Source organism: Saccopteryx bilineata, chromosome 6, assembly GCF_036850765.1.
Source record: "Saccopteryx bilineata isolate mSacBil1 chromosome 6, mSacBil1_pri_phased_curated, whole genome shotgun sequence".
Lineage (NCBI taxonomy): Eukaryota > Metazoa > Chordata > Mammalia > Chiroptera > Emballonuridae > Saccopteryx > Saccopteryx bilineata.
Genome location: NC_089495.1, coordinates 132962564 through 132989456, shown reverse-complemented (window position 1 = coordinate 132989456; position 26893 = coordinate 132962564). Strand labels below are relative to the sequence as shown.

At 52.0% G+C, this 26893-nt stretch overlaps 1 protein-coding gene across 3 annotated transcripts in view; it reads right to left on the bottom strand.

The window, feature by feature from the left end:
• Nucleotides 1-13245: 13245 nt before the first annotated feature.
• The window catches only part of UBE3C (ubiquitin protein ligase E3C), a 76957-nt gene continuing 63309 nt past the window's right edge, over nucleotides 13246-26893 (bottom strand). Inside the window, exons 20-24 of one of the 3 annotated variants that reach the window (XM_066234543.1) lie at nucleotides 21530-21718; nucleotides 21376-21442; nucleotides 17163-17293; nucleotides 14537-14748; nucleotides 13246-14061 (exon numbers count right to left, since the gene is read on the bottom strand). In XM_066234543.1, coding sequence (XP_066090640.1) covers nucleotides 14578-14748; nucleotides 17163-17293; nucleotides 21376-21442; nucleotides 21530-21718 — 558 coding nt within the window. In that variant the 3' untranslated portion in view covers nucleotides 13246-14061; nucleotides 14537-14577. Of the gene's footprint in view, nucleotides 14749-15642; nucleotides 15854-17162; nucleotides 17294-21375; nucleotides 21443-21529; nucleotides 21719-26893 lie in introns of those variants that run through there. The other 2 variants (XM_066234542.1, XM_066234544.1) reach the window with 2 other exon arrangements.

The following is a 26893-nucleotide window of genomic DNA, read 5'->3' as shown; positions in this document are numbered from 1 at the left end:
TCAGATGCACTAGACAAGGTCAGGGGATCAGGGGACCGAGGGAAACCCTTAAACCAACAACCAGTCCACCGGGGTCTGGGGACATCCTCAGGAAGCAGGAGATTCCAGCCCCCCAGATGAACAGGGGATTCTGATGAATGGGGGATTCTGCAGGGCTCATAGAATGAGAGAGAAACAGACACAGAAGGCAGGGTGCCAGGTGGGGCGACCACAGCAGGGACGCTGGGGCCAGGGCCGTGCAGACCTACTTGGACCACGAGTCAGCCCCCTTGTCAAATTCTAAACATCTAGTTCATCACAGAATAGAAAATGCAAGTGACCAATAAACATAAATAAGACGCTCGACTGCATTCGTGACCAGAGACATGCCAGTGAAAGTAAGATTTTCTAACGACAGTCTGCAATGCTCGCGAACCCCTGAAGACACCCACTTTGAGAGTTGGGAATGGACCTGAGCCCTTGGGAAGGATCGACCACACAGCCTTTCTGAGAAGGTGATAGGGAGATTTCAAATACGCACGCAGCAAATGATCCACCCTCTCAGTGTACGAGTGTGTGGTTCTCAGTGCATTTCCTGAGTTCTGCAAATATCCCACCCTCTAATTCCAGAGCAAGGTCATCTTCCCGTGCTCCCTCTCCCCCCCCCCACTCCAGACCAGCCCTCTATTTCTGTCTCTGTGCCTGTGACAACTCTGCACAATTCACGGAAAAGGAATTGTTCTTTCCTTTAAAAAAATTTTTTTTAATTGGTATTTTAGAGAGATAGAGAAACATTGATGTGTTGTTCCACCCATTCATGCATTCATTGGTTGATTCTTGTATGTGTCCTGACCGGGGATTGAACCTGCAACCTTGGTATTTCAGGACAATGCTCTAACCAAGTGAGCTATCCAGCCAGGGCAGAATCATTCTTCCTTTTCCTTTTCTTGCCTGATCAGGTGGTGGCTCAGTGGATAGAGCATCGGACTGGGATGCAGAGGACCCAGGTTCAAGACCCGGAGGTCACCAGCTTGAGCGCGGGCTCATCTGGTTTGAGCAAAAGCTCACCAGCTTGGACCCAAGGTCGCTGGCTTGAGCAAAGGGTTAACTCGGTCTGCTGAAGGCCTGCGGTCAAGGCACATATGAGAAAGCAATTAATGAACTAAGGTGTCACAACGAAAAACTGATGATTGGCCTGACCAGGCAGGCGGTGGCGCAGTGGATAGAGCATCAGACTGGGATGCGGAGGACCCAGGTTTGAGACCCCGAGGTCACCAGCTTGAGCGCAGGCTCATCTGGTTTGAGCAAAAAGCTCACCAGCTTAGACCCAAGGTCACTGGCTTGAGCAAGGGGTTACTCGGTCTGCTGAGGCCACAGGGTCAAGGCACATATGAGAAAGCAATCAATGAACAACTAAGGTGCCACAACGAAAAACTAATGACTGATGCTTCTCATCTCTCTCCGTTCCTGTCTGTTCCTGTCTCTCCCTCTCTCTGACTCTCTGTCTCTTAAAAACAAACAAACAAACAAAAAACATTGAGTCTTCTAATCCATGAGAACAGTGTAACTTTCCATTCATTCAGAACTTAAAAAAAAAAAAAAAGAAAAACTGATGATTGATGCTTCTCATCTCTATCTGTCCCTGTCTATCCCTCTCTCTGACTCTCTCTTTCTGTCTGTGTAAAAAAAAAAGTGTCTTTTCCTTTTCTTTTTTCTTTGAAACTAATTTCAATACAAGAGGGCAAAGTTATGTACATTATATACATATATGTGCTGAGACATTAGACCAATTAAGATTAACTTAAGTGTTTGTTACTATACTGTCACAGTGCCAATAAACTACTTGGAGACCAGATGACATGCTCCAAGGGCTGAGGGGAGATAACAGCCCCTGTCAGCAGACTGAAGGACTGAAGCCTTGTCCCAGCCTTACTCAGATAGTTATTAGCAGGTAAAAATAACTCAAGGAAGCAGACAGCAGAAGTTTTCAGGGGGTGAAATAAAGGACAAGGAACATGCTGACTCTTAATCTCTGTTCTGAGAGCCTAAACATTCCTTGTTGCTGAATCGGAATCTTATCCTGCTGTTTTGCTCTTTCCAGCATGCACTGTCTCTAGTACGGGTCAGAGAGGCCCCTGGACTCTTGTCCACTCAGGGCTTTTGCCCTAGGATGACTCATTGTCTCTAATTGTTAACCTAACTCTGTATTTCCTTTTGTTTATTGTGGGTTTTTTGTGTGTGTGTGTGTGTGTGTGTGTGAGAGAGAAACCGAGAGACAGAGAGAGACAGATAGGGACAGACAGACAGGAAGGGAGAGAGATGAGAAGCATCAGTTCTTTTTTGCGGCTCCTTAGTTGTTCATTGTTTGCTTTCTCTGTGTGCCTTGACAGGGTGGGGGGAGGGCTATAGCAGAGCAAGTGACCCCTTGCTCAAGCCAGCGACCTGGGTCATGTTTATGATCCCATGCTCAAGCCAGTGACCCTGCACCCAAGCTGGTGACCTTGGGGTTTTGAACCTGCATCCTCTGTGTCCCAGCCGACACTCTATTCACTGCACCACCGCCTGGTCAGGCTAACTCTGCATATTTTCCTAGCATATTCCCACATTATAGAACTGGTGTAACAAACAGTGGTAGGGCTATGTAGCGGAATACTATGCAACCATTAAAAAGGTAGACCATTGTGTCCTGACTTGGAAGGTTGTCCATCTTTTACGTTCTAAGAACGTATCTTTAAAACTAGAAATAAAAATGAAAAAGCAGACAGAAGGGAACAAAGACCCCCCTCCCCCAAGCAGCATAAGAGAAACCACAAAGGATGTTCGTATGGAAACCACAGCCATCGCATTCTAGTTCAGGGTGGCCGGGACCCCATCTCTGAGGTCAGAATCTGACCACTTCCTGGCAGCAGGCGTGCCGAATCACTGTTGTTGCCGGGAATGCCACCAGAGCAAACAGAAGCGCCAGGCTGTGTTGACTGTTATTGTTGAGTTTGTTTGGTTTCCAGAACAGCAGTTTTCTCTCCAGGCCTGAAGGGACGGAGGTCAGACTCCTGCCCCCCCACGGAGCCCACCTCCACAACATGCAGGCTCCTGAGTGAGGCCAGGTCTGTGGTCACATGCTTGCTCTCCTTGCCTTCCCCTTTTCTGCATTCGATAATCACCTCACTTTCCTTCTGAAGCAAAGTCTTACAATTGCTGACTGGAGTCCTCGTTGGCTCCTGTACTCCCCCCGCCCCCTCCAACCCTGGAGCCGGGTCAGTAATCTCCCTCCCAACATGGGGAAGGGCAGCCACAAAACAAGTTGACACATATCCACCTGACTGGGCTGCTCCACAGGCCTTGCGGTTATAACCCTGCTTCTCATGGCGCCCTCATCTTACGGTGAGAATTTCGAGGCTAGCTGGCATCCGGGCCCTGGTTCAACAAGTGCATGGGGCCCTCAACATGAGGCATGGTCATGCAGGCCCTGACTTGCCACGGGCATCCTCACCTGCTCCGTCCCTCACCCAGAGGGGCTCTGGGCACCCACCATGTCAGCCTCCAGCCAGGCCTGGCAGGCACCTTGACCCCTCCCCCAAGGAGGACCTCTAGCTGCAGGCAGTCCAGGTAAACCAGCTGGGCGAGGTGGCTGTTGTTTTTCCTGAAAACACATTTGCATCTCACCTGGAGCCTAAGTCAACATGCCTGACTGCGGGACTGTAGGCACAGAGCCCGCAGATGAAGGGAGGGAGGACAGAGGCTCTCTCATGAGGCCTTGGCTTCCAGTTCTGCTGAGTGACACACCCACCCACCATGCCGACGGGGCCATTTTCACGGCAGGAAAACCTGTTGGCTGTCCTACCCTGACTCACTGCCACTGTCCGGTTCCACCCTCGTCTCCTACCCTCTCTTCACCCACAAACCAGAACTTCCAGGCCCTACCTGAGACACACCGAATCCCTCCATCTCTGCTGGCCAGAGTGGGAGAGGCAGCCACTCTGGCCAGTACCATCTCGTGAGAAATGTCTCCCAGGTGCTCCTGGAGTAAACCCTCTCCACAGCTGGCCCACTGGCTGGAGGGCATTTCTCTGCCCTGGGAGGCTGTCAGTCATTTACAAGTTAGCGAGAACAAGGCGGTTTGCCTGAGACAGGGGGCCTATTCAGACCAAAGGCTTGCCCTTGGAGCCAAGAGGAGTCAGGGTGGGGTGTGGCATGGAATTCCCTGATTTCCCAGAGAAGTGCCTGGGCATGATGAGCCCGGCGGTTCTTGGGTAATATGTTGTCTTGAACTCTGAGGAAAGCCCAGTTGGGAAATCCTATAATAGGAAAGAGGATTATAATTCTCCTGCAAGAGTGAGAACTCCGTCATTGATATAAAGACATCACCAGCTTGGGATACCCCATGTCCATCAAAAGCTGGAGAAGAAAAAGGGGAGGTGGAGTGATGTTTGGGGGACCCGGGGCAGTTAGACAGCTGGCCAGGGTCCCAGCATCGTTCTGGGAGCTGGGAGTGGGTGACAGCCTGTGAGTCATCCCTGCTCATAAAACCAGCACCAGTCAGCCACTCATCTGGAACGCCTTTCAGGTCCCAACAGGTGTTCCCACAGGACACTGGGGGCCATTTTTTTTAATTATTATTTTTATTTATTTATTCATTTTAGAGAAGAGAGAGAGAAAGAGAGAAGAGGGGAGGAGCAGGAAGCATCAACTCCCATATGTGCCTTGACCAGGCAAGCCCAGGGTTTTGAACCGGCGACCTCAGCATTCCAGGTCGACGCTTAATCCACTGTGCCACCAGAGGTCAGGCTGGGGGGCCTTTAATGGGGTCTGTGCCGGGCGCTGACCTGGACAGTGTGTGGAGCATTCTAGTACGTGAGCCGTACCCAGTTATGTTCAGGTGTCTGCCCCAGAACAGGGATCCTCGTACACACTGATATCCCTCACGAAACAACTTTTTAGCTGTCCACAGTGATGAGCGGAGATGCTGGAAGTATTTTATTTATTTAATTAATTGACTTTAGAGAGGAAGAGAAATAGAGAGAGCGAAATAAAGATTTGTTGTTCCATGTTATTTATGCATTCATTTGGTCGATTCTTGTATGTGCCCCGACCGAGGCTCAAACCTGCAACTTTGGCATGCCAGGATGCTGCTCCAACCAACCCCACTGTTTGGCGAGGGCTTAAGGAAGATCAAGTTAACCAACTCATGGTCGGTGTTGTATTTAATCATAGAGAACCACGCATATATTATCATGCCCCCAACCTGTTGGTATGATCCCGTCATGGAACAATGATTCACTCTTAATTATGGGCAGGTAAATGTGACTTAAAGACATGAACATGAAGGCACACAGGGCAACTACAGACTGACTTGCGATTTCAGGAATCTGACTGTGCTCGGGAATTCTGACTTCTCATCCCCGAATCCTGTCAGGAGCTGGTGACTAAGGGTCACCCATGTCACCATCACTCTGTCCACCGCCCCACCTCGCAGCCATAACAGGCCCCTTGTCCATTCGACAAACGTTTCTTGAACTCCAACAATGTCTGGTGCGGGGCGAGGCCTTGGGACAAATGGCAAGGGGCCCTGCCCTCCAGGAGGGACACGCAGGTGGGATGGCAGCGAGATCAAGTGGTTAGCAGAAGCGTGGCGCAGTCGAGGGTCAGCGGTCTAGGGCAGGAGTGTGTCCTTGAGAAAGCTGTGGAAGATGCACTGAGGACCCAGCCTGGAGGGGCGTGCGTCCCCAGCATGGGGCGAGGGGGTGGAGAACTGAGGGGGAGAAGGGGACAGAGCAGGTCGGGGAGGGCTGAGACGACGCCCCCACGCCTGGAAGAGTGCCTCCTGGCTTCCTACAGCAAACAGCTGCCTCCTTGGAATAACTGCCAAGTCTGGATGCCCACCTCCCACGGGTCCAGAGCCCTGGGGGCGGGTCTGTGAGGCACAGAAGTGGCGGAGGGATTCCAGCCAACGCTGTGAGGTCATGGAGTCTGCCGCCCAGCCCCGGCCAGCCCAGCGGCGGCCCTGATTCACGTGGGGCGTGCCGCTGCCTGCCCAGGTTGCAGGGGTGCCCGCTTGGAGCCCCCAGACTTCAAAAACCAGCCTCAGAGGGAGCCCCCGAGTCCCGAAGGCACAGCCTTATCCCCAGGGACACTGTAGGGCGCCAACTCTAACGGCGGTGTCTGCTCCGAGGGGTGACTCTGGCATGTCCTTCAGGAAGGAGCAGCTCTGTGAGGTCTGTGTACCAGGCACCGGGCTCTGGGCTCAGCACATAGGCCAGGACATCGTGCAGCCAGCCCATATCGTGTGTGGGGACAGCAGGGACAACTTGGCCATCTGCTGCCCACCCTGGCACAGCCAAGTCAGGCTGATCTCCACGGCCATGGGCACCAGTATGACCCACAGGAGGAACCCTGAGCCATACTGCGACCCTGAAAAACCAGCAGTGGGGTCAGTCATCCTGCTGCCACCCCAGCCACTCTGTCCACTCCTGCTGGCCCCCTGAACTGTCCTCAGGCTGAAGGCTGGAACTCTGTGTGTCCTGGCTGTGTACCCCACTTTGGCCGCCAGGTAAAATACAGGACACTGGTCAAGTGAGAATTCCCAGTAAACAATTTGGGGCGTGTTCCCGCTAACAGGAAGTAGTCAGGGTTTGCCTGAAATTCTTATCTCAGTGGGTTTTGGGCTCATCAGGCTTGGGTGACCGTGACTGCTCTGCCCACTGTGGTCAGTTGGTACCCTGTTGCCCGCACCATGTGCACCGGGTCTTCGAGAAAGTCACCAACCCACTGCTGGGCCCTTGGAAGCAGTGCCAGTGTCGTGGGTCCCCAGGAGCGTGCCGGCAGCAGAGACGGCTGAAGAAGCCACACTCCCCGCACCCTGCTGTCCCTGCTGTCCGAGACAGAGAACACTATCCCCAGACCTGCGCAGGCAGCAGATCACTTAACATGACCGATGGCTTCGCTAGAGCCGTGAATAATTGAAGCTGTGTCTTAAATTACCAGAAGGATGAAAACTGTTTTACAGTCCCACACTGCCTGGCCTTGGCCGCCTGCTCGTAAACACTGGATGCCATTGGCTTCTGAGAGGGACACCACTGGACAGGGGAGCAAGGGGCGCTGAGCTGGAAATCCAGCGTCTCCCATGAGACTGTCATCCATCCATCACTCTTTCAGCCTTTCTGAGTGCAGTCTCAGCCCAGGGTAGGCGCTAGGGATGCCCTCTGTGCTCTGCAGGAAGTTCACAGCCCCGCAGGCTTCTACCCACCACATGCCAGAAGCTCTGCCTCCTCCCCAGCATGGCAACCAGGAATGACTCCAGAAGGGCCAGATGTCTCCTGGGGGCCAACCCCTCTCAGTCAAAACCTTAGCAGGCATCCCCAAACTACGGCCCGCGGGCCGCATGAGGCCCCCTGAGGCCATTTATCCGGCCCCTGCCGTACTTCTGGAAGGGGCACCTCTTTCACTGGTGGTCAGTGAGAGGAGTACTGTATGTGGTGGCCCTCCAACGGTCTGAGGGACAGTGAACTGGCCCTCTGTGTAAAAAGTTTGGGGACCCCTGGGAGAGACTGGTGAGTGGACAGCGGATTGTGACATTGCTGGCCCTGTGCCTGAGACTATGGAGACCCCGCTGGAACTGGGGGTCCAGGGGGGCCCCCTTCAGCTGGATCTTGAGAGTGTGAGGTAGATGCCTCCAAGAACCAGACCCAGGCCAAGGGAGATCCGCCTCCAGCCCCACCCCAGGACTAGCCAAGTCCCTAAAACACTGGCGGTGGCACAGCCTGGTGCCTGCCTGCCCGGCATGGGTGTTCCTGAGTGACTTGGGTAGCCAGCCGCCCATGGCCTGAGGCATCTGTGCTGATGGTGGTTCTGCTGAGTGTGGTCATTAAAGTGCTTCCCGTTCTGGGGTGACCTCGGCTGGTGACTCAGCTCTCTGTGCAGGTTCTCTGCCTGGGTCCCTGTTTGTCTCTCCTGGAGGAAATCTCTCCCACAGCCTGTCTGCAGTCACTTCCCTGCACCCTCCCCCCACCACGTTCTCCAGGCTTGTCAGGAACAAAGGATGGAGCCTCTCCCCCAGCTCTACCTGTGCTTGCACCAGCCTGGAAAAGCAAACGTGTCATCACTGCTCCCACAAAACAGCCCTGTTCCCACACTCCTGACATCTGGTGTTCCACAATTCCGTTCTGACACTCTGTGCCATTCGTGCAGATCCTACAAAAGGACTCTGTCCACCTTGTCAGTCCATATGGGCGCAGGTGTGAGCGTGAGCACGTGTGCTCTATGGGCATAAGTGTCTGTTCACACGTTTGGGAGCGTGTGCTGTGGGCAGCTCCAAAGCCCTCTGCTGGCCATACCGGGGACTGAGGCACACCGGGCCAGCTAGGCAGAGGGGACAGGTGGGCTGGGTCTCTGGTGCCAACAGTTCAGGAGGCCCCAAGATGGCATGCCCCAGTCGCAGGCTTTCCCTTTCCACAGCAGTTCTCATGTAAACAACGCTGCCTGCATGTTCCAGGGCACCCCTGCTGCTGAGCAGACGAGCCCGGGGTGACAGCATCACCTTGAATGGAGCCCAGGTTGTGGGGCCCCCGCAACCCTGGCTAATCCCCAGGGGCTCCCAGCTGGACCACAGAAGCGGGCTGTATCCCAGAGCTCCCGAGCTGGGGGGGGGTCTCCAAACCCTTCGGAGCTCTGGAACTCTTGAGCAGAGAGCTGTCTGCAGGGTCCCCTGCCCCCCCCCCCCACTTCTGCTGTATCCTCCCGTCCCTTTGGAGTCACAGCACCTAGCGCTAGCCAGGCCTGCTCCCATAACCCCATGGCCACACAGACACCGCGGCACACGGTTCTGCGGGGCCTGCAGGGCTGCACTCGCCCTTCTGCTCAACCATCAGGAGCGGTTCTGTTCGTTTCCCCGCCCATTGAACAGATGCATCTCCTCACGCACACCAGCCCTCACCACAATTCGAGCCATCCTCCCAGCCAAGCTACCACCAAGGTCAGACCTGCCTCTGGCCTCTCCCCAGGTCAGGCTCAAGGACGGCCAACAGCGGGCTGCTATGACAAGGGGTGACCACGTGGGAGTTATTTATAGGTGGTCTGCTGGATTTGAGTCCCGTTTAGACACCGAAGCGCAGCGCACCGTGTGCAGGCGGGATCTCCAACAACAGTGTGGCTGACGACTGCCTCGTGTTGAGGGCGGACACTTCCAAGTTACACAGAAACGTTCCCTTGTACTGTGCAGCCCCAGTCCTGAGCTGAACTCCTGCCCCAGCCCCTGGAGGCCCAGCGGCATCTGCACACCCCAGCAGGGGTTTCATTTCCTGGAGCCTCCCACCCTGTCCCTCCTGGTTGAAACACTACCCAACTGCAAAGCTGCTCCCTGGTGCCCCTCCCCTTCTTTCCTTCCTCAGGAGCTGACTGGTCAAGGACCTCGGGCCTAGAAAAACCTGACAGCTCCAAGAACACTTTGCTGATAGTCATCTCTGTGCCCGAGGTCTGAGGCCAGACCAGGCCTGCCTGCTGACCTCGTGACAGTGTGTTTGTGCATGGCGTTCAACTTCGTTTGTTAGGGGCTTGGGCCCACCACCCTGGTCTGCTGTCTGAGGCACTGAAGGTTGTGCAGTCCTTAGGTGACTGACCCGAGCAAAATCCCTGGACGCAGGGCTAGGAGTGTGTGTGTGTGTGTGTGGGGGCCTGATTTAATCAGCACCTGTAGCCTGACCTATGGTGGCGCAGTGGATAAAGCGTCGACCTGGAAATGCTAAGGTCGCCGGTTCAAAACCTTGGGCTTGCCTGGTCAAGGCACATATGGGAGTTGATGCTTCCAGCTCCTCCCCCCTTCTCTCTCTCTGTCTCTCTCTCCTCTCTCTCTCAAAAAAAAAGAATAAAAAAAATAATCAGCACCTATATTCACTGTGGGGATCGCAGTCATAAGCAGGGCTCCCCTGCACGTCTTGAGTCTCTCTGGTGAGTTGCTGAGCCTGAGGGCAGCCTTGGAGACCCCAGGCCATGGGGATGATCATGACTTGAGGGGGAACAGGGCAGGAGCCCACGAACATGCATCTGCGCAGCTCCGATGTGAGAACCAATGGGTCTGGCTGTGATTTGAGTTACAGACATCACCGACCCGGATGGACTCCTTCACAGTGACCTTTCAGAAGAAACATCTGCCCCTTGTTTGACTCACACAAATGTAAAATCTAAGTGTAAAATAAAAACATAGGATGCAGGTTTCTCATATTTACTCTGAGTTCCCTTGCTCCGCCCCCTCCACCTGTCAACCTGGGGCAGCGGGCAACAAGCCCCATCCGTCCTCGCAGCCTCTCCCTGTGCATTGTGTCTCCACCTGTGCATCTTCCATAGGAAAAGCTCTACTGAGGTCCTGCCCAGTTTTTGGCTGTCATGTTCCTATACATTTTGGGTTCGCCCCTTAACAGAATTGCTGTGTGTGCAAAGGGTGTCTAACGGGGCCCGATGGTGCAGAGGTGCTCACACGCCAGTCATCTTGGTCACAGATGGTGCAGGTCTGGCCACCTGGACCTCCTGTGTGCTGGGCAGCATGCTGGTGCTTGGTGTATAGCCATCTGCTGAACAAACCTCACCTGAGCAGCACTTGCACTGAGGTGGGTGGAGAACCACACGGCAAGATCTGTGACCCATCAGACCAATGAGCAGGAGAGAGCAGTTGTAAGGGAGCGCAGGGCCTGTGGGGATGCCCTGGAGCCATGGGAGGAGCCTAGTTAACAGAGACTGCGCTGCCAAGCTGAAAATCCAGCTCTCCCTGAGCTGGAGGTACCGGGAAGCCACGCTCACGGAAGGATGGACGAGGATGCCCTCTGGGTGCCAAGCAGCACAGTCTCTGCCCACTGGGGAGGCCGTGCTGGGGCTTAGCCTCAGCTGTAGAGCTGGCGTGTCCTGACTGTAGAGGCCTGTTACTCGTGACGTGGCCAGCGGTGACTTCCTGCGCAAGACAGTGGCGCCCAGTTCATCGCTGAGGAGCCCAGGGCCCAAGAATGACAGGGTGCTGCAGAAAGGAGGCACTGAAAGGGGGCGGCTCTCTGCCCAGTGCTATGGAGGGAAGGGCTGCGTGTTGTGTTCACTGTAAGGCGCTGGTCACCCAGTGGCCGGCAGGATGGGCTTTTGTAGCTGCAGAAGCAACATTTGAACCCTGACACCAAACCTTGTAAGGAGACGAGTGAACACAGTTCTAACACCTTTGTCACTTGGTGAGGACACTCACAATGCTTGTCACACCTTTGTAATGTCCTGTCCCCCTGCACAGACACAAAGCGGAGGGACAAAGTACTTGGGCTTAACCACTCGCCCTCAGAATCTGCCGGAAGCACAGATGCAGGGAGCCTTGCCTGCAGCTTGCTTGCTCCCCTCAGCTGTCTCCAGATTTTCCCACCTGATCCCCTAGCCTCTGGTGGTTGTCCACTGTGGGCAGCACTGCAGTGCCAGGACAGAACTCACGCATGCCCGTGGGCATTGTGGTTTCCCCAAAGGTTCCGGGAGCCTGCCGTCTGCGCTTCCTAACACAGATTACCACATCGCAGCAATGCCTTCCAACCTGTAGCAGAGGAGTTTAAAAGAGCTGTGTTAAATTTCTTTGTTGTTTAGGGAGGTGTTTTGACTGTAAGAAGTCGGCTACTAGCTATGGCTAACTCATCTGAGAGGCTCCTAGCCTAGGCCCCAAATTTCTATTTTATTTGCATTACTACATGCCGTTAGCTGTTTCTCTTTCTTTAAAGTCTGAGACAGCTTAAACGCCAGGCTGCCAGCTCACAGCTCACCAGGAGTTCCCTGCAATGATCACCCACTGTACCAGGGCCAGCGGGCAAGAGCGTGCCCCTGTGCTGGGTCAGCACCTGGTCATACAATGCTGCCTGGATGAGCATTCCCAGAACACCCAGCAGAAATCCACATGAAGGTAACAGTTTGTGAGTGTCTTGAGTAACTGCCCCTGCAACTCTGTGTTTAGGTGTGAGCACAAAATTGCCAGCAACAAAAAGAAAGTAGAGCCTGACCAGGCAGGCAGTGGCACAGTGGCTAGAGCATCAAACTGGGACGCAGAGGACTCAGGTTCAAAACCCTTGAGGTCACTGGCTTGAGCGGGGGCTCACCAGTTTGAGTACGGGGTTGCTGGTTTGAGCATGGGATCAAAGACATGACCCCATGGTTGCTGGCTTGAGCCCAAGGTCACTGGCTCGAGCAAGGGGTCATTGGTTTTGCTGTAGCCCCCCCCCCCCCCAGTCAAGGCACATATGAGAAAGCAATCAATGAACAACTAAGGTGCTGCAACAAAGAATTGATGCTTCTCCTCTCTCTCCCTTCCTGCATGTCTGTCCCTCTCTCTGTCTCTCTCTTTTTTTTTTTTTTTACAGAGGCAGAGATAGACAGGGACAGACAGGAATGGAGAGAGATGAGAAGCATCAATCATTAGTTTTTCGTTGCGCGTTGTGACTTCTTAGTTGTTCATTGATTGCTTTCTCACATGTGCCTTGACCGCGGACCTTCAGCAGACCGAGTAACCCCCTGCTGGAGCCAGCGACCTTGGGTCCAAGCTGGTGTGCTCAAGCCAGATGAGCCCGCGCTCAAGCTGGCGACCTCAGGGTCTCGAACCTGGGTCCTTCTGCATCCCAGTCCGACGCTCTATCCACTGCGCCACCACCTGGTCAGGCCCTCTCTCTGTCTCTCTTGCTAAAAGAAACAAACCCAGAAAGTAGAACAGGACATAGAAAATAGTTAACAAAAAGGCCAAGAAAGGAGAATCTTCCTTCAGGTACACCTGTTCTCAATGGTATGATGCCAACCACAGCCAGACAAGGCCCTCGGGGAGTTGACCGTCAGGCCCTGGAGTCCTGGCCTCACCACCTGCTTGGACACCTCCCAACACATGGAGAGGGGCCATGGGGCAGTTGCTCCAACATCGCACTGTGCACCCCAGGTGACAGGTGCCACCGCTTCCTACACAGACACTGACTGGCAACAGGAAAAGCCTGTGATAAACCCCGGTATGTTCACAAGCTGTGATTTCATAGAACAGAAGAGAAATGGTCACCATGAGTTGGGGGCATGACTCCAACACAACCTTGGGGAAAAAAAAATTAATGCAAATTTAGCCATTAGGAACAACAGATAAATAAATAAGCTCAGAATAGCTGAGAAAAAACCAAATTAAGTGTAATTTAATTACCCATTCCTCTTCAGTCCCAGATTTTTCCAGAATACTAAAAAAATATATAAATTACCTAGTAAGTAAAGAAGATACAAAACATTCAACATAAAACCACCTCAAGTAAAAATAAGACCAAGGACAAACCCTAATTACTTTATTTCTGTGTATCAAGACTACAAATAGCATTAACACAATTTATTATTCCAATTAAGAAATTATACATTCGTTTTGATAATGGTCATTGTCTTAAAAGTGTCATTCAGTCCCCCGGATTTAAAAGGATATTGCTAATCTGGTCAATTCAAGGGACCGGAAAGCCCGGAGCCCCAGTGGCGGCTGCGCCGATGAGGAGGGGCTCCCAGCCAAGCGTCAGCAAGTGGTCCTGCTCTCTGGGCCGCTGAGGCGCCAGCACACGCTCCACTACCAGAGGCTGAAGTCACCCAGCAACAAGTCAGGTCTTGATAAAGTGCCTATTACACGGGAATCACCAACACTCCTCCCCCGGACACACATTTGGGGGCTGTCCTGTTTCCTTCAAAGCAGCACCGTTGAGGAAGCAGGGGGTGTGGAAGCGTGGTGGGTCACCCTGACATCCAGGGAGGTGACGGCTGGCCCAGAGGGGGGGTGCAGGGCGAAGGTGCAGCCGCCACTTTGGTTCAAGTGACTGGATCCATCTCAGCGTCCATGCTCCCAAACTGCCATCGGTAGTGGGTTGCACACGCCGTGGGAACAGGACAGAGGCCCCTCTCCTGAAGCTTCCAGGTGCCCAGTGGAGAGGAATAAAAACCCGCCTCGTGCACCCCCCACAGAACCACCCAAACCACTGAAGACCGATGGAAACCCACAATCAGCATGCGTGTCCCATCTGGGAGATGTGGCTTAGAAAGCACAAATAAAATACTCTCCTGGATCTCTTCTCCAAACCTCACCACCTTGGGAAAAGGCAGCAGGAAAAAATGCTTTTAGTTTGAACAATCAGGCTTGTAAACAGTTCAACCACACAAGAAGCAGTGGCCCTGAGTGTCAGCACCCTGCTCCCAACCCCGTCTCCGCAGACCAGCGCCAGTTGGCTCTGGCAACAGCACCAGGACCCCCACCCAGGGCACCCCCCGCCCAGGGCACCCTCACCCAGGAGGCCCAGAACCCATTAGCAAAGCCAAAGCTCATCTTTGGTTAACGTCTCTGAGTTGCCACTCATCTTATAACTGTGCTCTTCTTGGCAAAATCACTAAGTCAGCCTCGTGGCACATACCTTTGTTATTTTTAAGTTACTGGAAAAGCAATGTCCATCTAAATAAGTGACCATGACTTAAGTCATCAGAAATGAAGAGGGTGACAGGGGCGCAGGAGAGCTGGGGGGCGGGGGGGCAGCCTGAGCGTCCTCGTAGCCTGGGAGGAGCTACTTACGCCAGGCCGCGTGGTCTCTGCGAGGTCAGGCCCAGCCGCGTTCAGCTGAGCTCAAAGCCGGCCGCGCACTCGATGGCGTACAGCAGCTTGCTCCGCAGCAGCGCCTCGTCGTGGAACTCAGGGAGTTTCAGCAGGTTCATGCAGGTGCTGGCTGTGGGCAGCCGCTCGAGGTCGGAGCCACCATTGTGGATGCAGAAGGCGGGATATAGCTCCTGAAAGACAGCATCAGCTCAGCTCGTGTGGAAACCCAGCACGTGATGCTGCTCTGGCGGTACAGGCGGTGCCGTATATCGGCATGGACACACGCCCACAGAGGACCTGCTCACCAGGGTGTGGAAGCCAGACACAAAGCTGCCACCTCGCCCCTGCTCTGACAGGGACGCCTGGGATCATGCACACCACCACCACGCAGGACAGGCAGCCCAGCTGCAGCAGCCCCACAGCGGCCCTGGACTCCACATCCTTGTTGGTGAAATCCATGTTTTGCGAAGCGGGCAGCTGAGCAGGTGCACAGCCAAGGAGTGCCGAGCATGGAGGTGCACAGGCTCCTCACTACCGACCTCAGGGTGCTCCTTGCTGCTAAATCAGCCTTCTCACAAACAATGTAGGTGGCAGCTGCCTTGGGCTAAAACCCACACTGTCCTTTCTTCTAATCACCATAGCGAATGTTACTTTGAATGTTTCATAAAAGTGTTAGACCAGGAACCAAAAGAGAAACAGAAAGAACGCTTATTGCCTTTATTATTAGTCAGCATTCTAAGTACACCGAGGGCAACAATTTCTCAAATGCTTGAGATAAAAAATAAAAGCACCACGGCTCTGCCACAGTACAGTCCGTGTGAACTGGGTAAACAGTCCAGCGACTGGGTCAGTGAGAACCTGAAATATATTTTCCAGTTAAATGCCATAGTTTAGCATTTCTTTCCTAATGCTAATTGAATCTCTTACTAGCAGTCTTAAAAGTACGAAAAATGAAGTTCTTCACTGAAATCTGAGTCAAGGGCACCATTTCATACATAATTAAAGAGACTGCAAAGGGAATTTGCATTAATTCAGAGTGAGAAAAATCTTCAATTTATTATGTAGTCTGATGGCAACTGAACAATTTTCTACAGCGCTTTAATGATTTTTTTGTCTGTAACAATCACATTCATTAAACATATTAAACTTTAATTAGCTTTCGCGGATGTTATTCTTCTCCAGTAATCTGGTGGTAAGGAGCGCTGCGATCAGGTCAGGCAGTGGCCTCCTGTTTCTAGGACTTGGGTGGGACAGCCCCGCATCCAAGCTCTGCGTCTCCCACAGGCACTCGGCTCACTGGGGAGCATAAACAACAGGTAATTTTTCCAAATCTGAAGCCTAACTTCTGAAAACTGCTAAAACCTTTGCAAACTCTGAAATTTCACATTTAATATATTTTAGCTCATTGAAAAAAATCTAAGTAGAAAGACTGCTGCATGGCTTCCAAAAAGGTATTTTTCCTGGTGCAGTAACACTCGATCGGGGACATGGACCATGACCACCAGGGGAGCCCGTGACCGCCCGGGGAACCCATCACCACTCGCCAGGCGCTGGCTGTGTGGGAGCCACACCGGCCCTCTCACCAACTGTGGCACTGAACGACCAGGAGCCAGCAGAAACCTCTGTGCCTGAAGTTTGCCTAACTTTCTTACTTGCAGGTTTGGTGTGGTATAACTGGAGATACTAGAAGCCCGGTCTGACACTGAGCTCCACTGATAGAATGTCCTGGTAGCACTACAATCTCAGTGCAGTTTGTTGATGACTGCTCTTCTTGCTGGATGACAAAGGACTCCCTGACCCTTCAGTCAGCCCTTGGTCGTGTCTGCATGTCGCACCTGCTCTGCCTGTGCCCAGGTCTCCAGCCACCCCCCCCCCCCAGTCCAAGTCCTGCCCAGTCCCTGGGTTGCGTGTAGAGGCTGTAGGGCCAGGACACACGTGAGGACCAGCGGGCAGCATGCTTGGAGAGCGTTTGTTTTAGGACACATGCAGGGGAGATGATTCCCCAACAGCCTCAGATGGCTCAGCAGAGGAACACATGAACGATAAAGCCACTGTTGTGAGTGTTCACAAGTGGTGGTGGGGATGGCATCTCCGCCCAGTTCCTACAACTTTCCTACTTGAAATGGTGCAATCAGGCTAGGTATCAAAATAAATCATAGCAAACAACCAGGAAGAAATACTCTGCTCACACACCATTCCCAAACACTCCCTGTCACCATTTATAGCGCGTCTCCCTCAGCCTGGGTAAAAATGGCCTTTGACGCAGACAGCCTAGGGACACAGGAAGTGACATCACTGCCAGCGCAGCGGACCCAGCGTGCCTACAGTTGTCACAGCTCATGCCATCCCACCGACGGGGCCGCCATGAACACAGGAGGACAACGAAGGAAGCAGGGCTAGGCTGCAGATGATGCCCAGTGGGTGTGGCTGAGACCCTACACCCATGACGTGAGAAACCCAGTACCAAGGGGGGACCTGCGGCCACACAACCACGCCCCCCGGCACTGCCTCCCTGGACACGAAGCGCCCGCTGTTGCACAGAGCCCATGTGGCAGCTGCTGCCTTTCCTAGGGACAGGGGTTTTAAAGCAAATGCACAAACATACCTTGAACCCCAGGAGGGGAGGTCGGGAGCAGCTGGTGACAAACTTGAGCAGTTTGCGCTTCTCCTCGTCCGTGAACCCCTCCACAACTCGCCAGAAGGCTCTGATCACAGGGTGGTCGGCAGAATAGCCTCCTGCCAAAACAAACACATTTAACTGAAAGCGCGCCACGTCCAGACGTGGACTCTCCCGACAGCTGTGAGCACCGCGTATGAGGGCGACGTGTCTTCATCACAGGGAATGAGCGGTCACTCACGCCGACAGCCACCTCTAACCAAAAAGTAAGTAACCTCTTACTCACTTGGTCCCTGGGGGTAACGGGCAAGTTCAGAGGGGGACACAACCTTTGGAGGGGTCAGCGTACCACAGGCCAGAAAGGGGACACCCAGCAGCAAAAAGGGTCCCAGCTGCAGGAGCTCTGCTGGGCATAAACGCCGACCCCGCTGAGGTGCAGACCCACCATGCCAGGGCCCACAATGGCCACACCACTGAGAGGGCAGGGGGGCATCCACCTGCAGCAGCGGGCGTCCCTCTGCCCCCACGCCCTTGTGCCTGATGTGAGGCCACTGTTCTAAGTGTAATAACTGCTGCTTACAGCTTTTAATCTGCTTAAGTGCTTCCTAAAACCGAAATAATTGCTTTATATTGTTCCCTCATTGTTAATATACCACAGACATAACATCAATAAACTATCTTAAGTGCATTAATTGGCACCAAAATGAGTATGATAATATTTTAAACCTATTTACTGGAATAGCTAAGATCATTAAAGGTATAAGCTTTCTGTGCAGACAGGGTAATGCAAACAACCCAAGACAATTTCTTGGCGAAGGGAAGGCTAGACTGATTTCATTTTTTGAAATGTGGGGACAATGTGACCTTAAGTATTACTTGCCTTCATATAAACAGGAGAGTTCAAGTTTAGAGCAACATGAATTACAGAAGAGGGAGATACACAAACACACATACATACATACGTGTACATATATTTACATAAATGAATTATTTTAGTGAATTTATAGACCCTGCAGCCATCCCTATAATCCAGTTTAGGACACCTGTGTTTCCTCAGAAAGTCCATGTGTGCCCCATAGATGCTCCACCTATTTGTGGAGGTCACAAGCTCAGAAGCTTCCGCCACGACTCAGTCCCAACACTGTCTCCAGGTCCCCTGGGAGGAGAGCCTGGCAAACAGCACTCAACACAGCAAGTGTGAAGGGTGGTTACACAGCTTAAAACTTGTGGTAGCCCTGGCTGGTTGGCTCAGTGGTAGAGCATCGGCCTGGCTTCTGGAAGTCCTGAGTTTGATTCCTGACCAGGAAGTGCCTATTTGCTTCTCCACCCCTCCTCCTCTCCTTTTTTTCTCTCTCTCTCTTCCCCTCCTGCAGCCAAGGCTCCATTGGAGCAAAGTTGGCTTGGGCACTGAGGATGGCTCTGTGGCCTCTGCCTCAGGTGCTAGAATGGCTCCAGTTGCAGCACAGCAACACTCCAGATGGGCAGAGCATCGCCCCCTGGTGAGCATGCCGGGTGGATCCCGGTCGGGTGCATGTGGGAGTCTGACTGCCTCCCCACTTCTAACTTCAAAAAACAAACAAAAAACTTGTGGTAAAACATGTAACATAAAATGTGTCATTAAACCACTTTTAGATGTAGAGTTCAGTGGCATTAATGATACCCACACTGCTGAGCACCCACTACTGCTGTTCCTAACCAGTGACTGCCCAGCCCCTGGCAACCTATAACCCCTGTAAGTGTCTAGGAGTTTGCCTCTTCTAGGTGGTTTATATGGGGGGAATCCTACAGCCTGTCCTTTTGTGTGTACATGGCATATTTCTCTTAGCATAATGTGTTCAAAGGTTCATTGTGTTGGAATATGTATTTAAATTCCATTTCTTTTTTAAAATTCTATTGATTTTAGTGTGTGGGGGGGGACAATGACACAGCTCTGTTCCTGTATGTGCCCTGACCGGGGATCAAACCAGCAACCTCTGTGCTCTGGGATGATGCTTTAACCAGCCAAGCTATCCAGCCAAGACTAAATTCCATTTCTTTATTGACCTGAGAGAAAGAGAGGGAAGCTTCGATTTGTTGTTCCACTTATTTATGAGTTCATTGGTTGATTCCTGTATGTGCCCTGATGGGATCCAACCCACAACCCTTAGCATATTGGGACAATGTGCTAGTCAACTGAGCCCCCCAACCAGGCCTGAAACTATTTATTAGTTCCAGTATTTTTTTTTTGGTTATGTTATCCATGTAGAATTTTATTTTTTACTTTTTTTCTCAAAGTGGATGTTTCCCCCCCTTTCTTCCTTCCCTCCCTTCCTCCTACATGCCCTCCAGTCTACCTCTATTACCTTATTACACTAGATAGAAACCCCAGCACAATGCTGGATAAAAATCACAGAAGCAAACATCTTTGCCTGAGGTGGAAGGCATTGAGGCTTTCAGCATTCAGCATGATGTTACCTGTGAATTTCTCACAGGTGTCCTGTATCAGTTTAGGAAGACCCCTTCTGTTCCTAGCTTATAAGTTGTTTGTTTTTGTTTTTGTATTCTTCTGAGGTTAGAAGCTGGGAGGCAATCAGACAGACTCCTGCATGTGCCTGACCAGGATCCACCTGGCATGCCTACCACGGGGCGATGCTCTGCTCATTTGGGGCTGCTGCTCCATTGAGGCCGGAGCCATTCTAGCGCCTGAGGTGGAGGCCACAGAGCCATCCTCAGCGCCCAGGCCAACTTTGCTTCCCTGGAGCCTCAGCTGTGGGAGAGGAAGAGAGAGATAGAGAGGAAGGAGAAGGGGAAGGGTGGAGAAGCAGATGGGCGCTTCTCCTGTGTGCCCTGGCCGGGAATTGAACCTAGGACTTCCACACGCTGGGCCGATGCTCTATCACTGAGCCAACCGGCCAGGGTCCTAACTTCTAATTTTTATTTGATTAATTTATTTTTATTAGCAAGGGAGGGGGAGAGAAAGAGAGCAAGAGAGAGAGAAACACTGATGTGTGGTTCCACTTATCTATACATTCATTGGTTGATTCCTGTATGTGCTCTGACCCGGGATCGAACCTGCAACCTTTGTGTATTTGAATGACGCTTGTACCAACCAAGCTATCCAGCCACGGCTTGAGAATTTTATCGTGAATGGGAGGAGAGACTTACATGCTCAAAAGCTGCTATTCATGGGATAAATACTGCTTGACTTAATCATTTGTAGGTGCTGCTGGGTTCGGTTTGCTAATATTCTGAGGATTTTTGCACATATGGTCATAAGGGATGTTACCTAGAATTTCCTCTCTTGTGTCTTTTGTCTCCCTTTGCTATCAGGCCAATACTGATCTTTGAAGTTTTCTTGGTTTTAAGAAATAAATAATGCATGCCTGACCAAGCAGTGGCGCAGTGGATAGAGCGTTGATGTTGGATGCTGAGGACCCAGGTTCGAAACCCCAAGGTCACCAGCTTGAGCACGGGCTCCTCTGGCTTGAGCTCAGGTTCACCAGCTTGAATGTATGGTCACTTCCTTGAGCATGGGATCATGGACATGACCCCATGGTCACTGGTTTGAGCCCAAGGTCGCTGGCTTGATCAAGGGGTCATTTGTTCTGTTGCAGCTCACCAGCCAAGGCATATATGAGTAAGCAATCAATGAACAACTAAGGAGCCGCAACGAAGAATTGATGCTTCTTACCTCTCTCCTTTCCTGTCAATCCCTACCAGTCCCTCTCTGTCAAAAATTAAAAAAAAATAAATAAAAAAGCTCATTTTGGTTTTATTTCTCTTATGATGAACAAATGTTGCTGAGCATATTTCTATGTGCCAGTGACCATCTGTGTATCTGCTTTTTGGTTTTTCATTTTCCTGAGAAGCAGAAGCACTTAAAATTTAATGTAATCAAACCAGGTAGGTCAGCTGGTTAGATTAGAAGATCATTCCGGCATGCCAAGGTTGTAGGTTTGATCCCCAGTCTGGGCACACATAATCAACCAGTGAATGCATTGATAAGTGGAACAACATGTTGAAGTTTCCCTCTCTCCCTCTCCCCCGCCCCCCGAAAGCAATAAAAATTTAAAAAGCAAAAGAAGAGCAAAGAGTTTAGTGAGGTCCTCATCACACACTCAGGGTTTTAACCCACAGGTTAAAAACGTGCATTAGAAATCACTGAGGGAATGTGGTCATCGGTAACGTTCTCAGGAATAAGGTAGCAGGAGCAGTAACCTACCTGAATAGTTTGTGAAGGACTTCAGGTCCTCCAGGCTTATGGGAACTTGGGCACCAGAAATCAGTACCTAAAAACAAAATTTAACTCATAAGACCGGAGACAGGTCTGCAGAAAGCTCTGCCCTGTCCTGACACAAATGCCCACAGTGCCGGACCTGAATCTCCTGCTGGTCAAACATGCGTAGCCACTCAAGGTTGACAACGTTGGCCAGGCCCTGCCGGAAGGCCAGGCAGTGCTGGCGGATCTGTCTGTTCAGCCGGTAGTCAGCCACCAGGTGGATGTACGCGATCCGATTCGCGCTGGTGACGGGGATGTCCTTTCCCCCACATTTCAGTTCAACCACCTGTGAATGTTAAAACAAGGGTCTTAACACTCTCCATAGGATTACAGGGTAAACAGAAGCCAGGAAGAATCCTCTCATGTAAACCGGACCGTGCTGCTTTCTTTTTTTTTTGTATTTTTCTGAAGCTGGAAACGGGGAGAGACAGTCAGACTCCTGCATGTGCCCGACCGGGATCCACCCGGCATGCCCACCAGGGGCGACGCTCTGCCCACCAGGGGGCGATGCTCTGCCCCTCCGGGGCATCGCTCTGCCGAGACCAGAGCCACTCTAGCGCCTGGGGCAGAGGCCATGGAGCCATCCCCAGTGCCCGGGCCATCTTTGCTCCAATGGAGCCTCGGCTGTGGGAGGGGAAGAGAGAGACAGAGAGGAAGGAGGGGGGGATGGAGAAGCAAATGGGCGCTTCTCCTATGTGCCCTGGCCGGGAATCTAACCCGGGTCCCCTGCACGCCAGGCCGACGCTTTACCGCTGAGCCAACCGGCCAGGGCCCGTGCTGCTTTCTGAGCGAGGACCTAAGCCGTGAGCAGCACATAGCATGCCAGCACGCATGAGCGCACTCCCCAGAGCTCCTGTCCCTGCCACAGCCACCTCGCACCTGCTCCCCACAGAGCTTACACACCACGCTGGGGCTATCGCAGGCTTTCATTTCAAGAATTAGAGACCACACATGGCCAGGACAGGAGTCTCGTGGCCCCCAGAATTCGGGGGAGCCCATTCTGGGAAAACACAGCTGCAGGACTCAGGCTGTGGTGAGAGGACGATGCCCCTGGCGTGAAGACGTGGCACACGCATCTCCTTGCCTTTCTGAGTGTCAGTACTGCTATGGCTGAATCATGGTGGGGAGGGTGGTGGGAACAGAGATAACTAAACCTTCATTTCTACACACATGCACAGAACGAGAAAGAATAGCTTCTTAGCACTGCGCAAGCATGTTCACAGAACCGGCAGGCCCAGCGCGTGGTCGGAAAGCTCGGAGGCATCACACGGGCAGCAGGACAAATAGCCGGGGTCCACAGAGCTGCCGGGTTCTGGTTCCCACTCCTCACTTCTACCTGTCGGCCACACACAGGCTATCTACTCCCAGCTTCTTGTCATTAATAAAATGGTGACGCTGCTTTGCCGACCTTGAACTTGTGATGACATAAGATCATACAAACAAAGCTGATTGACAAAACAGCGTCGACAGCTCTGAACACTGAAGCCTAATTTCCAAGACTGTACCTTTTCTCTTTTTTCTTTTAATATTTTACTTATTGATCTGAGGGGGGGGGGAGAGGGAGGGACGGAGACACACACACACACACACACACACACACACACACACACACACACAGGTAGTGGGGATGGGGAGTGGGAAAACCAACCCACAGCAGCTTTTCTTGTATATGCCTTGACCAGGTGAGCCTGAGGTCCTGGACCGGTGACCTCAGTGTTCCTGGTTGATTCCCCATCCACTGCACCACCATAGGCCAGGCCCAAGACTGTATGCTCAAATTCCTTATTTACTAGTACTTAAACAAAAGAAATGAAATTTTTTATTGATTGATTTCAATGAGAACAAGGGAAAGAGAGAGAGGAACATGAATCTGTTCCTGTAGGTACCCTGACTGGGGATTGAACCAGCGACCTCTGTGCTTCGGGACGATGCTCTAACTAAGCAAGCTACCCGGCCAGGACAAGAAATGCATTCCTGATGCATGTGAATGATGCAATCTATGCCAAGGATGAAGAAACGTACAATAAATCCAAGCTAAATGGGTGCAGGCCCTCCAGAGTGAGACCATAGCCAGTGCCCCCAGCGGAGGTGGCAGACTTTGGTGGTGAGAACACAGAGATGCTGACACTGGGGACGAGAAGAACCTCTAACCCCTCTGCAGCCGGAGCCTTTCGCCCTCTTGGTAGCCGCTGCATCCCAGGTGACAAAGACGACACCATTCCCTCTGGTCGATGGCTGCAGCCCACCTCCCCAACCTCAGAGAAAGGCTGTTTTGACATCTGCTGGACAGCTTCCCTTGAGTGACCCAAGTCTGTGTCATGCGACTGCCCTGCGTTATGAAGTGATGTGGCTTTGTCAGATTCCCCTCCACATTGCACATTCCAGATGACTCCTCACCTCTCACTGATTCGTGCTTGGTGCTGACCAGCTCACCGGGCCTGCTCTCTGCTGACAGGCCATCGGTCAGCCGCTGGCTGGAAGCTCTTTCAGCATCTGAGATACCGCCCTCCCGCTAGTGAATTAAGGGCAGGTAACAAAAGCTGATTCCAAAGACAAAGGACACCGCCCCATCAGACAGCACAGACATTTCTAGGAACTCTAATGTGGTCACACTCAGTAATTTAAACTACTCTCAGGCTACACAGAGCTAAAACAACTTCATCAGTTTAAAATCATATCCAGGCCCTAGCCGGTTGGCTCAGTGGTAGAGCGTCGGCCTGGCGTGCAGAAGTCCCGGGTTTGATTCCCGGCCAGGACACACAGGAGAAGCACCCATCTGCTTCTCCACCCCCCTCTCCTTCCTCTCTGTCTCTCTCTTCCGCTCCCGCAGCCGAGGCTCCATTGGAGCAAAGATGGCCCGGGCGCTGGGGATGGCTCCATGGCCTCTGCCCCAGACACTAGAGTGGCTCTGGTCGCAACAGAGCGATGTCCCAAATGGGCAGAGCATCGCCCCCTGGTGGGCATGCCCGGTGGATTCCGGTCGGGCGCATGCGGGAGTCTGTCTGTCTCCCCCTTTCCAACTTCAGAAAAAAAAAAATTCATGTCCAACCTGTCCCAAGATGCCCGCTTTGTGGGGTGCCTGCATCTTGTAAGGACCACCGCAGCCTCACATACAGTGTGGGGCTCAGAAGGCACTGAGCTCTCCCACCACTGACGGGGTGCACCCTCCCCAGAGCAGCCTCTCTGCCCGGATCTCGAGGAGGGGCGTCTGATAGGCTCAAGGTCATAGGGTGAAGCAATGGTAGAACATTTTCCTGACTCAGTGCTGCCCTATGTAGCAGGTGGTTGCTTACAGGTCCACGGTCCATCCCAAGCACTTCCCCAGGGGAGAGGTATATACAAATCAGTGGTCTAACATTTCACATTCTTTCTTTAAGGAGGCTAACAAACAGCCATATTGATTACATTGAAGAAAACAAATTTGAGAGCAAAACCATTACTTTAAAAGGAAAGATTAACTCACAGAATCTGCCAACACGATGAAGCATTTGCATATTACAGATCTCTAAATCTTGGTATTTTATCAAGTGAAACCTGCACAGAGGACTACATTTCACATCTCTTTCTACAGAAATCTGTAAGAACCCCCCGCAAATTAGGTACTTTACCAGTGACTTCCTTAAATTTTCCAATTAGACTCTTTAGTATAATTATTCTTATGCATTATCATCTGTAATCTCTTTACTCAGTGGGGATTTCCATGAGTAATTGGAACATCTTAACGTCACACTTTTGCTTTTAACAGATTCCAGTATTACCAGGGCGCTTTAATGGAACTCTTGACACCCTCGACAGCTTGCCATTACCGTCTGCGTCAGGAGAGAAATGGAAACACTCCCATTAGCAAAGGCCTCCCTCTGGGGGGCCCTGCGCTCCCAGTTCCTGGTTCATTGCCACCAGGGGGAGCAGCATCACCATGTGTGCTCAAAATATCCCTAAGACTGTCACAGGCCCTCCTTTAAATTCAGCTCCATGGTGAGGAAGCAAACAAAACAAGAGCAACTAAGTTACCACCAAACAGAGAACAGGTTCTGTCTGCCTTCCTCATCCTGAGGTTATCTTATGATGCTGGGTCTGACCCTAAAACTGCTTCAAGGACCACAAGGTGGTGGTGGGGGCCCGAGGCAGCCCTGTTCCTGCTGTTCCTGCTGCTCTGGCTTAGGATTTTTTTTTTCTTGTGGGAGAGACAGAGAGAGTCAGACAGAGAGACAGACAGGAAGGGAGAGATGAGAAACATCAATTTTTCATTGCGGTTCCTTAGTTGTTCATTGATTGATTTCTCATATGTGCCTTGACTGGGGGCTACAGCAGACCAAGTGACCCCTTGCTCAAGCCAGCAACCTTGGGCTCAAGCTGGTGAGCTTTGCTCAAACCAGATGAGCCCGCGCTCAAGCTGGCGACCTTGGGGTCTCGAACCTGGGTCCTCCACATCCCAGTCCGACGCTCCATCCACTGCGCCACCGCCTGGTCAGGCCTGTTTAGGATTTAATCCACACTATTTCTGAAATAAGTAGCTTATAAAAGCTAGAAAACACACTGAAAATTCAGGTACCACAAAGATAATCAGTTAAAAAAAGCAAGCAAGTTTTGACACTAGAATGTACAGGTCTTCATGTGTGCTTTTCATTTAGAATTTCTTCAAATTTATTGATTTTAGAGAGAGAGGAAGGGGGACAGAGAGAAACGCTGGTCTGCTCCTGTATGTCCCCTGACCTGGATCGAACCAGCGACGTTTGCCTACTGAGACAATGCTCTACCAACCAAACCAGGGTTGTGCTCTTCATCTTGGCGTTTAAGACATAAGTGTGGTGCAGAAGCTATTTGCGGCTCTGCCGTCGAGGGAGGAAGCCTACAGAGACCCTCAGATTTCCAGAGGCCCGCCCAGGAGTGAAGCATGGAGCGCTGGGACACCCTAGGGAGCTGGATTTCACACCCACTCCAGAGACAGAGAAGAAATAGCACACAGGTGTGACAAGGACATGGAGAAGCACTGGACCCTTGGGCACAGCTGTTGCAGCTGCTAAAAAACCGTGGAGGTTCTCAAAAGACACACAGAATCACCATGGGACCCAACAATTGCACTTCCAGGTATTTACCCACCTGAAAGCAGGGACTTGAAATGCATTTAGTCAGCAATGTCCATGTATCACAGTTCACCTGAAATTACCCTAATGTGTATGTGTGGAGGATGAATAAACAAACATGGCCCACACATGCAACAAGGCATTCCTCAGCCATCATAAAGGGACAAATGCTGTATGATTCCAATCAGACCGGTCCGACTCAGAGACACGATGGAGAGTGGGGCCAGGCTCTGCAGTACCACACTGTCCTGCCTGCACCTCCTCTCAGATGCACAGAAACCTGACTTAGCTCAGGACACTGACCTATAGAACTTAATTTAACATCAATATTACAATGGAAGTTACGGGGTCTCTGACTCCTGGAACCACCTGACCCA